Source organism: Takifugu rubripes, chromosome 8 (genome assembly GCF_901000725.2).
Source record: "Takifugu rubripes chromosome 8, fTakRub1.2, whole genome shotgun sequence".
NCBI classification, from domain to species: Eukaryota; Metazoa; Chordata; class Actinopteri; order Tetraodontiformes; family Tetraodontidae; genus Takifugu; species Takifugu rubripes.
In genome coordinates this window covers 10,865,143-10,876,943 of record NC_042292.1, presented here as the reverse complement: position 1 = coordinate 10,876,943, position 11,801 = coordinate 10,865,143, and the positions used below count along the sequence as shown (strand labels likewise).

At 42.5% G+C, this 11,801-nt stretch overlaps 1 protein-coding gene and 1 non-coding gene across 2 annotated transcripts; both read right to left on the bottom strand.

Annotated features, from left to right (window-relative positions):
• Positions 1–519: 519 nt before the first annotated feature.
• Positions 520–3,236, bottom strand: serpine1 (serpin peptidase inhibitor, clade E (nexin, plasminogen activator inhibitor type 1), member 1). Its single transcript, XM_003966771.3, has 9 exons — positions 3,116–3,236; positions 2,354–2,592; positions 1,984–2,208; positions 1,705–1,899; positions 1,427–1,625; positions 1,242–1,342; positions 1,065–1,151; positions 880–963; positions 520–792 (listed from the first exon to the last, which is right to left on the bottom strand). Exons 1-9 carry the CDS (start codon positions 3,184–3,186, stop codon positions 746–748), a joined length of 1,248 nt encoding a protein of 415 aa, XP_003966820.2. The 5' UTR covers positions 3,187–3,236; the 3' UTR covers positions 520–745.
• Positions 3,237–6,908: 3,672 nt separating this feature from the next.
• trnas-uga (transfer RNA serine (anticodon UGA)) lies at positions 6,909–6,990 on the bottom strand. Its single transcript has one exon. It is a non-coding gene; the product is annotated as a tRNA-Ser (tRNA).
• Between the last annotated feature and the right edge of the window lie 4,811 nt (positions 6,991–11,801).

Genomic DNA, 11,801 nt, shown 5'->3' with positions numbered 1-11,801 from the left:
AACAGCAAATGCAGCATATAACCTCGGGGCAGGTGCAGGGCTGCATGGAATGGTTAAAAGTGTCCAGTAGAGGGCGACATCCTACCAATGTTTAGTGGCGCGCCTTCACTTTTACTAGGTTGAGGTCCTAAATGTGTCTCCTTGTACAGTGGGACAAATAAGACCCGAAGAGAACCGACACAGACATGGAGAGTACATGCACACTCCCCATAAAAATCTCTTATTTGAACTCTACATCCTTTTTGACCGTGCAACTCATAGTTGTGAATTCCATATTAATCTATTTTGTTGTAAACAATAAGGCTATGAATGAGACAGTGTGTCCAATCTTTTGACTGGCACCGTCAGAGATTTTTGAAAGACCAGGAGATAAAGTAGGAGATGTTTATAACGCTTCTGTTTCAAGGATCATTGTATCATTTTATGAGATTCATGTTGGGTACCTTGAATACATTTTTTTTTTAGGTGTGGACGATGAAAAACGTCCACTGACCTCAATAAAACAATATCAATGGAACTGTTTGTAAAAACATGGCATTTTAATAAATATAAATACAAAGCAAAATTTCAACATCACTTTACAAATATCACTCCAACACCAAAAATATGTACGTTACATCTGTTTCTTCAACATTCTGTCCAAAGCATTACATACAGAACAAGAGATGTTTCTGGTTCTGGTTTGTGAGCCACAAGACAGAAAAATAAATTAACAGCAATATATATATATATGTATCATAGTGGGTTATTGCTGCTGAGGGTGGTTGAACTGGCCCATGAACAGCAGAGTACCTAAAGACAAGAAGGCAAACATGAGTCCTACCGGTCACGTCACTCATTTTAGGAAAATGTGATATAAAAGTGTAATTAATGTGTCACCTGTCGGCTTGTGCTGAATCAGGAAAAGGAAGGGTCTGTCCAGGGCGATCTCCTCCACCGCCATACGAGAGAACATCACAGCGGCTAAAAGGAGACAGAAATGAATTACATCAACATTAAAATGAGCAGATTAAAGACTCACTTGTGCATTTTTTATTTATTTTTCAGGGCGGTAATAAACATACCTGTTGCTGCTGCTGCTTTGGTGCCGTGCTCGTTCACCTCTATCTTGATTTTCTGCATAATCTTCGAGACGCACAGCCGCTCCTCAGCTGAGACAGACGGAGAGGGAGCGTCACGCAGGTTAAACACACGATTCACGGGACGATGGTTAGTAATTACTAATTAAAGGGTTAACTTACTGGTGATTCTGGTGAAGTCAGCGGTTGCCAGGTTGAAAACGTCCCCCAGGCCCATGTTAAGCAGAGCGCTTTTGAAATTGACCTCGGAATTCAAAGTAAACCTGTCGAAGCGAGCAGAGGTTTTGTCAGCACTTGTACCCAGCCCACCCACAGTAGTGATGATGCGTACATCCCAGTGCCCCCACCTTGGCATGGACAGCTGCCTTTTAACCCGCCGCAGCTCCTGTCTCCACTGCCGAATCCTCTGGCTGCTCAAGTCTCCAATCAGCGCGCTCAGCGGCACTTCAGGCTCGATGGGTGACACCAGGAGCATGGACAACGAATCGCCTTCGTACGGAACCTCAATGACATCATAGTCGATGCCTTCGGTGGTCACAAACTCGCCTGCGGATTAAAGAGGTTAATAGTCCGGTAGAATACGGGACCGCTCTGCAGTAGGACTTGTGTGACCCGCTGAACTTACCATAGTGGTAATGGTTTGTGAGCGTCATCATGTGCACCGGCACCGTGCTCCCGTTGGCACAGTGGAACATCCTCTCCGCTGTCCGCTTGGGGTCAAAGGGCACTTTCCAAGGTGCCTGGAAGGAAAGAGCGTTGAGGAGGACCAGGCGGGTCTCGTCGGTCAAAGAGCCGGACTGTAAGAAGTCAGGGATGGCGCCTTCGGATGGAAACAAGAACAATTAGCTGTATGAAATTGAAGGTGGCGACTCTCCGGAACCTTCCATCAGGGTGGTGTTGTTACCGGCGGTGTGGTCCGACACCCATTCGTTGATGACGCCGACCGCCTGCTCTGGCCTTGTGAAGTCCACCTGGTGAGGATGGGTCTGGAAGGCCTTGACCAGGGCCCGGCGGTACCCTTTCTCCAGACTCATCTTTCTCTCCACCATCACCGCACTGGCCGTCTCCACGCCGTCCTCGCTGGAAAGATCTCGGTGCAGCAGGCGCTGCTGTCGGGACATTCCGCGCGCTGGAGGGGACACAGGAGGAGTTTTGGTGTTTAAATAACGCTATTGAGCTTCTTCTTTATGTAAAATGAGCCCGTTTTGTTGGTTTGGATGTCATCCGTTCATTAGCCAACCCAAGTGCCTTTGTTTTGGTGCAGATGCACTTACCGAGCAGAGAAAAGCCCATGGCGGAATTTAGAGCCCTCAGTGTTTTTCCGGCGGCGCCTAGCTGAGCCATGGCCAGAACGGAGACCGCTCCATATGGAGACATGGCCACATTCTTGTCCACTGAACTCTGGGACAACTGAGAAAAGACCTTCAGGCCAAAGTCGGTCTGTTTGTCCTGGAGAGAACTCAGTGCCGCTCGGCTCAAGGCCAACAACAGGAGCGTATACGCAAAAAGCATCCTGGGAAGCACAGAAAAGAGTGGGAGATTGATTATAAAGCAAAGACAAAAACTAGAAACTTCAATTTTATGAGAGAGGGAATGACATCTTAAAAACACACGGAGAAAAGAGAGTAAATTGTGGTTCCTAGTGCAGAAATGAATGCTTTATATGCGGCACGTAGCTTTGGGTGGCAGCAAAGACGTGTGAACTCTAACAGGTCTGCACCGCTGCCTCGTCTCTGTTTACATAAGTAGTCATTCCCAGCTCGGGGAAAAAAAAGATTGACTGTACGCTCCACAATGAATAGCTTGTTTCCCCAAATATGATGCCTGAATCCAGCAGCTTTCCTGGAGTCCACATTAGTGTTTCAGACACTTTGTTTAGTGAAATGTTTGAATTTTTCTGTTGTCATTTGTCCTTTAGAGCTTCTATTCCTTTGCCCCACAGCATGATAACATTAGACAGGATTTAGCAAAGCTTTATAACTGTCCTTTCTGAAGGCCGACGGTTCATAGAGTATTATTCAGGTTAAAGTTCTTACCTTCTGGGTGAGTGTGTCTCGGTTCTATCGGATTCAGTCTCCTTCACAGCTCTTGTTGGAGTCTGAAACATCAGTGGAGACGAGTCTTTATATAGTGGAGATTCCTGTGGCCTGAAGCCCCGCCCCCAAAAAGTGAGAAAAGTCTTTAGAGACGATGATGTCACTCTGACGCTGTCTGGACAAGCTTCCGTTGTACACACTCACACACTCTTTCCCTGTCCAAATCTGTTCCATCACTCTCCCCTCTCCCCTCTTTCTCTCTCTCACACAGACACACACACACACAGACACACAGACACATCTTTCTAGCATGTGTTGTCGGTATCCTCAGAGGAGACCATGTAGTCAGAATTTGTCATTGGGGATTTATTGTTTTCATAGTGATGAACTCAACATTTGCAAATTTTAGGCATCACATCCACACATAATTAATATTTCTACATTTCAAATGTTGTATCAACTACCGGTATTTATATGTGAGAAAGCCTAAATTAGATCATCACGTGCAGGTGTACATCTAAAACTGTAATTCTGCCCATGCTAATTTTAGCATGCGTTACAATGATTAATATGACTCTTCCTTTAAAAATATAGCACCAAACTTGGTCATAGTTTCCAACATTCCTCATCCCCCAACTCATCAAGGATTTGGACTGGGGGTCTGGGGAATTTAGTGCATTTTTTCCAAGATGGACTGATGCCAGTAACAAAACCACAAAACATCTTGATGTCATCTTTTTTCACTTTAAAAAGCACAATGCCAGTAAAGCATCCTGGATTTAACATGCTGCTGCTGTAACAGTGTCATATGTGCGGAGTTTAGAGTTTCCTTTTGAAATCGAGTCTAGGCCAAGTGGAGGAATATTTCTAGGGTTAGTATTCGGGTTCAAAATAAGGAAGGGTTCCAACTGATGGCAATGTTAGGGTTACTAATGCTAGGGTGAGGATTTGGGGTTCATTGTTTCTTAAAAGGTCATTTATTTCTTGCTGTAATTACCCCTTTAAAGAACTTAATCGCAAACTTTATCATGATGTTCAAGATGCCGTAGTTGCCACTAACAACTAAAGCATGTGTGTGAAGAGAAATGACAGAACAGTACATTGCTGTAAATGAGGGACTAGTAGCCTAATTGTTTTTGCAGGATTTTATTGCACTGCTATTCTTACTCCACATGTCTGCCTGCTGTTCCACTTACATGATGTTGCTTAAAATATACATGTGTGGACACATCCTTTAATACTCCCTTAGGATTTGGTAAATTCCACATATGGCTGTCAGTGGAAAATTGGCCTGTACTGCCCACCCACTACATCTGTAACAAGGAATTGACTGTTGCCAGGACAACCTTGTTAAATCAGACTATAAAGCTTTTCTAAAGAAACGTTGTAGGGAAAATGTCATGGATCTCTAAATAAAAACAGTAGATACCTCATGGAATTGAAAACAGGAAGTGAATCAAGGGTCAAGGATAGTCACACTTCCTGACTCCCCAACAAATACGAGCAACAACGCTTATCAGACTTACCGGTACTATTTATAGCATCATAACCAGAGTTGCGTTTTACTGTAATTGAGGGTTTAACTTTTACCCTAACTGTACATTTTTATGAAACAAGAATGAAAATGACACAAAATAAGAAAGAACAAGAGGGAAGAGGCAGTAGATCATGACCAATGTAAAGGGTAGGACTTGAATTAAAAGTTGTCTGGTCATTCTAACTATATACATATATTTACACACACACACATACACACACGCACACATCAATAATGAGCTCACTTGGTATAAAATGTCTTCTTGACAAAGTGATTCTACATCATGCTAATGCTTGAATTTTTTGGCACGAGACTGACTGACCTGACGGACACGTTTGCATATTCCCAATTTTGAGTTAATGTAAATATTACAGAAATTATGGACATTATCAGTGAGTGGTTAATAATAGCTTTAAGCATATTCCTTGCAGCAGTCTTGTTGAATTGAGTTAATATGAGTGTCTAGAGATTTCTTTTAATTTATACTAAAATAGTAGCACAAACAAGTATAACAATATTTCCACCGATGCGTCCAATTTAAAAGGAAGGTTTTACATAATGTTGTTAGTTCTCAGAGTACACTCATGCTAAACAAGTTCACACAGAGTTGAAGCAGTAACGAGTCGGGACCTTGAACTGGGCTTAGGTGTACTGACATGCTGGATGCGGTTAGCATGAGCAAGAGGCTGAAATCGCGATGAACCATCTAAACGTGCACACCCAGATGACCAGTACATCACATTCATGCACGGACTCGCATTATTAAAACAGCTAGACTTGAGCCCCAGGTTATGCACGGTTATGTAACCTAACCAGTACCACCAAACAGATATACAGTATTTCTCACACAACCCGGGTCTCACCTGGATCTGTCCACCACCATCCAGCTGTGACTAAATGCTAGTACAATTTTACTACAACATACAATTTGGTGTGTAACTTTGTGTCATTTTAACATAATTTTCAAAGAAAATGAAGGTTAACTACTGACACAAAGATAATGCATGCAGTCCTGAGTCTTTAAATGTGGTAACACATTAATTATAATACTCATTACCAACGCCATGTTAAAGCAGAGGATGTTTCAGGACCAAATCTGCGGAGCTGAAGCCTCAAGCCAGATAGACATTATTTAAAACTTTAGCCACTGGTGAAAAGAAAAACTGGTAAAAAGAACTTTGGAAAAAAGTGTTTACTGGGTTGGGTAACTTGTTTCCAAGATATGTGCTGTTTTGTTTCCACCTTGGCCACCTCTATCTGCCCAGGACAGTGACTCAGTGTTTGACAGCTTGTGCACCAGCCATGGTGACTCAGTGCTCGTGAGAGAACTCAGATATACACTTCAGAATAAGCGGTTTTTGTCTGAGGCAGGAGACAAAACAAGTAGAGACAGTCTGAAGTGCGAAGCGCTGATAAAAGAAATCATTATTTCTTCATTTTAGCATGTTATAACAGCACTACTGGATTGGTTTACTGGCAATAGTCAGTTTTAGCATGAGTTGCAATATATATGAACCCGGACAGTTTTCTGAATATGAGCTTCTCCTCCAACAAATATTTAACAATCAATAAGGTATAAATTGTGCTTTTTAGTATGTCTGATTAAAACAAATAATTAAATACAGACATGCAGCCAAATCATTAATTTGTGAGGGGAGAGGAAGAGAAATTAAACTTTAGACAAATAATTCAATATTAGGAAGCTCAGGGTTTGTTCTATTTAAAGTTATGTAAAGGGGGGGAAAGCCGTTTGTCAGAAATGTTTATTATTCTTGGCTCAGGTTGCTCTCATTCATGCTTGTGCTCTTTAGTGGTATTAACAGAGGCAGTGTAGTTTTCCTTAAAGAGAGAACAAGTATGGCTCAGAAAGGGAAGTTGATGTCATAAGGTGGTTGAGATTATTAGTAAAAAGAAATAGCTAATGGAAAATGAAAGTAACAGACAGAGGGAATTCTGTTCTATTTATAGAACTCGACTGATCAAAAAGTATACACACCATAATATGACAGTTTAGATGTGTGTTGTGTTTTTACATATTTGCTGAAATTGATCAGTTTAAGGGGATTCAAGGAATATTTTCCACAAATAGATGGCGACGTGTCTTAGTTGGTTCAAGTAGGAGATGGCATCAAATGTCAGCGGTGCCTTGCTGTTAAACGTGCTGAAAAGCGTTGTAACAAATGTGTTTAGTCTTCCAAATAAAATCTAGAGTATATAGGGATATATAAAGAACAAACAAAATAAATCAAAAACCAACGCTGCGAGCAGGGTTCGAACCTGCGCGGGAAGATCCCATTGGATTTCAAGTCCAACGCCTTAACCACTCGGCCATCGCAGCACCTTAACGTGTCATTACCTGTGTATCTCTTTTAGAATATTAGGTCGTGACAGTTTCACGTTATGAGTCAAATTTACATTACGTGCGACATCTTCTGTTTGTTCACGCGCTTCCTCCCTGGGGCGCTATTTGCTTTGAAATCTACGTTTTATATTTTATATACATATATAGACGTATGGTTATGAATTTAAACACATATTACTCTTGAAAAAGGTTTTTTATTTTTAAAACGCAAATTCGTCTATGTGTGTCAGCAACAATATTGGTTTTAGTGTGAAGAGGGCGGTTACTCACCACTAGGTGGCGCCAAAATTTATATTTAAGCTTTGAAAATAGAGGCGATGTGAAACCAACACTAGAATTATTCTGAGTTTTTTTTAAATCTCCGTTTAAGATTGTGGCGTTGATGTAAAATCTCTCTCACCCAGAATGTTTCTGTAAAGCTGCTATCACCCTTTCATCATAAATGGCTTTCTTTTAATGACAAAAGACGGGAAATGTGAGTGTGAGTTGCGAGGTTTTTTTAGTATTTTAAGTGCGACATTTTTGTCTAGTTAAGATAAGATAGTACTTTATTGATCTATAAAAGCAAAGTTCAGTTGTTGAAGAACAAGTGGCTTGCTCGCCCATGTATTTGAATTACGTAATTCAAATACAAAGAAATATTCTGTGCTATTCATTTTATTGCAGTGGTGAAACTGCCTTGATATTTTATACCAAAATACTTCTGTGCCATATATTTTTGTGTTAGGGTTAGAAAGAAAAAAAAACGTCCTGGGTGAGGTTAAGAGGAGGCTACACCAAGCAAGGCTGACCTTGAATGCCTTCAATTTTTAAGGGCCCACTGCAGGACTTGAATTCTTCAGAACGATATCCTCTAAGCAAACACCTGCCAGTGAGATTTAATGCCACTACAGTTGTCATGTGCTGGACATGAAATCCTGCCCCATCAACGTTGTCTGAATGCCAAATTCTTTGAAAAGTTAGTTGTGTGGAAAGGCAGTAACTGAAGATAATACAGGCAATATGGGAAACTATTTTGTCCTCAGCCTTTGTGGTCCACAAAGATGACTGGGCTGCTACACCCTGTGAATAACCAGCTGATTAATTGTTTGTCTTGTTAAATGGAATGCTGCCTTAGAACAGTCTATCGGATAGACTGTTCGGCAGGCTGGATTAAAACGTTTAACGGGCCGCGTGTGGCCCCTGGGCCGGAGTTTGCCCATGCCTGGTCTATCCCATAGGCTGCCAGGCAGTATTATTTTAAAACCTTCTGTGTGTTTATTTCACAAGATTATAAGTTGGGTATTTGGTATTTTATTTGGAAATACATTGGATGTATTTCTGCTCATCCTTCTGCATGCTGAGATACAATACAGTATCAGTAGGAGAAGACAGAGACACAGAGAGTGCCTACTATCTTAACATGTGACCCTTGATGCACTTGGTTTAAAGATAAACACATATGAAGAGCAGATTCGGCCGTTAAAAGAAAGTGAAGGAGTGTCTCGAGAACATTCAAGGCGAAGGAGGCTGAAAGTGGGGTTTTCTACTCTGTTAGACACATTTCCATCCTCACCCTATTTTAGGGCCACACCCGCTTTCCGGCGCCCTTTAAGTTGGCTGAGGCCTTTGAGACCTCTATGCAAAGACCTCTAGCTGGCAACTCACCAAAAGACATGCACCAGATAAGCAAGAGGGGAAGAAGAGACCGTGTGTATTCCTCTGAACCATTCAAAGTGTTCCCCAAGTGGCAGGACATGAAAGACTTGTTCACCTGTTCTGTGCCTCACAACAATGCACATAGGTGTCTTGATCAAAGCCAAGACCACATCCTCAGCTGCACTACACAAGGTCCTATTGAGAGACAGAAATGGTGTGGCATATACACTTGTCTGTTAAAAGGCTCGGAACTCTGACCCCCTTGAGCTGTGTGTCTGTCTCTAACAGACCCCAGGAACAAAAGCCCAGTTCTCTATTCAGAAGAGTGCAGTTTGACAGACAAAAGCTAGTTTTGTCCACGCGTGGACGTTGACATTTATGGGTGTTCTCCCTGCTTCTCACTCATTGACTCCATTGTTTGGCCCCAGCCCCGTGGAACCAGTGGGGGTAACAGAAAATGGATATTTATGACTGTTCTTTATATGCATTAAATGTGTTCTAAACACAGAATTAACAGGTTGTAGCAACTACTGTATGATCTCTAAATGATAGATAGATAGATAGATAGATAGATAGATAGATAGATAGATAGATAGATAGATAGATAGATAGATAGATAGATAGATAGATAGATAGATAGATAGATAGATAGATAGATAGATAGATAGATAGATAGATAGATAGATAGATAGATAGATAGATAGGACTCAGTACAGGGTCAGTAATACTAGTTTCAATAGTTAACTCACCATTTCATCACAATGTAACAGCTCAGTTTGAGAGAAATGGGGTGGAAGGTCACATTTGCCATCCCATAATAGCGCCTTCCTTAGTCACGGGACATTGTTCGGTATAAGGGCCCAATACAGGTGTCTCCACCTCAGAGGAACTCCCCCTATATCTTTATGAGTGGAGGACTTTAACATGCTACTGAGTCATGTCCACGATTATGTTTTTATGATTCAAGTCCGGACACCACCCACAGGTCAAAGGTGATTTTATTTTTGACTGTTCTATCAGGCATAACTAAAAGTAAAAGGAAAGTGTACTTTCTTCCATTTCAACATCACAGTAGACATGCCCCCAATTATTTTTTTCCTCTTAATTATTGCATATTTTCTTAGCTTAATTCTCCCAAATCTGCCACTTCCTCATTATTCCATAAATATATATTGGGTCTATTGCTACTGAAAACATTTATTGGATGATAATTAGACACCAAGGGAGTAACAACTGGCCATTCACAGCATAATCACCCACCCTGACAACCACCATCCCTGAGAGAGCTCATGCCTTCCTCACAATCAGTGGATTAGTAATAATAATAGATTGTTCAAGGTTATCAGATTTTCCCTTTAATGTTCCATCCCTCTGCCTCACTGCTGTGTCATCACTCCTCTGAGATCCAGTGTAAACACCCCAGAATGATCTTCTCCTGGTCCTTCATGTTCTGACTCAAGTCTGTTTTTAGAATATTGATTCTGCTGGCATATTCTGGGAAACTGTGGCCTGGGATCCTGGTTTCAGCTACAAGCAGAATCAGTGTCTCTCTCTCTGGTTTATTCCCAGTATTCATAGCGAGATGGGAACTGTAGTATCTCTAACAATCAAGAATCAAATTGATTTCAGCAGTTGTCTGTTAAAAAGGTTGAAATAACCGCTCTATTGACCCCTGGGCTATCACGTGTTACTACAACACTCTTGACAAGGGGGCAGCAGCTTCACTGGGTGCCACTGTCAGGATTTCCATCCCTTTAAAAAAGAATGCCTCAACCTTTGGCATAAAGGAAGGATCTGCACCTCCAAGCGGAAAAATCTAGGTTTCCCTTCAACTCTTCAAAATCATAAAATCATTCCGAATACAGATCAATCAATCAAGAATCAGACAATTCAGACTATACCTCCCCTCCTCTCCTCTCCCCTCCCCTCCCCTCCCCTCCCCTCCTCTCCTCTCCCCTCCCCTCCCCTCCCCTCCCCTCCCCTCTCCCCTCCCCTCTCCTCTCCTCTCCCCTCCCCTCCCCTCCTCTCCTCTCCCCTCCCCTCCCCTCCCCTCCCCTCCCCTCTCCTCTCCTCTCCTCTCCTCTCCTCTCCTCTCCTCTCCTCTCCTCTCCTCTCCTCTCCCCTCCTCTCCTCTCCTCTCCTCTCCTCTCCTCTCCTCTCCCCTCCTCTCCTCTCCCCTCTACAATGGGTCCATTTGAACCAATGGGCCACAGCCGAAACACATACAAGGAGTCTGAGTGAAACAAGCAAAGATATCCAGGACATTAACTAGAAGGCTCAGTCACAGCACGCTATGGACCCACTGACACTGTTAGATAAAAACTGCTGGTTACCTCTGATCTCACCTCATAGAAGAACACCACCATAATAACAGAAGAACATCACCAAAGGAATCAAGGTGGAGCCCCCAGGATGGAAGGAACCACTAATGTGCGCTGTGCTCAATCAATCTTTATTTATATAGCGTCTGTTACAATCAAAGCTGTCTCTAGGTGCTTTCCAGAATCCCAGGGCCTGACCCCCTAACAAGCAATAGTGGCAAGGAAAAGCTCCCCTTTAACAGGAAGAAACCTTGAGCAGGACCAGGCTCATGTAGAGGGACCCTCCTGCTGATGGGGGGCTGGGTAGAGAGAGGAGAGGGGGGAGGACAGGTAGAGGAGAGAATAGGCAGAGAACATGCAAGGACATTATTATGCTACCACCGCGTCGATGTCTCGTCAAAAGACACGTCAAAAAAGAAAGACTGAGGAAGACCATTATGGAGCCAAGATAGAAATAGAAAGAGGAACGTGTAAGTAAAGCAAGCTTCCTCAACAATATCTGCCCGTTGGTGCTTCAGTTGCGTGTCTGAAACAATTACGACAGAAGGAAATTTAACAACTGTGACCTAAAAACAGCATCAGAAATCACTGCTGACGCACTCTGTGGGGTCAAACTTTGTCTTAGCGACAAGGTTGCTAAGACAAAGTATATACTCTGTATACTAACTGCACTGTGCGTGCACACGGGCGTGCACGGACACACGCATTTCTCAATCTGTATGTGCTAAATGGTCAAAGTATTAAGTTTATTACACAATAATCTCTGATGCACATGTTCCTTCACAAAATATATTGTTTGATTGGCATCCCCACCCAGCCAATGCACTG

What these genes read in the sequence shown, in the direction of transcription:
- serpine1 (XM_003966771.3), bottom strand. Translation starts at nt 3,186, where the DNA reads ATGTTTCAGACTCCAACAAGAGCTGTGAAGGAGACTGAATCCGATAGA. An exon ending in CATGGGCTTTTCTCTGCTCG is followed by an intron (nt 2,209 to 2,353) that starts GTAAGTGCATCT and finishes TGTCCCCTCCAG; the next exon opens with CGCGCGGAATGTCCCGACAG. An exon ending in TGACTTCACCAGAATCACCA is followed by an intron (nt 1,152 to 1,241) that starts GTAAGTTAACCC and finishes CGTCTGTCTCAG; the next exon opens with CTGAGGAGCGGCTGTGCGTC.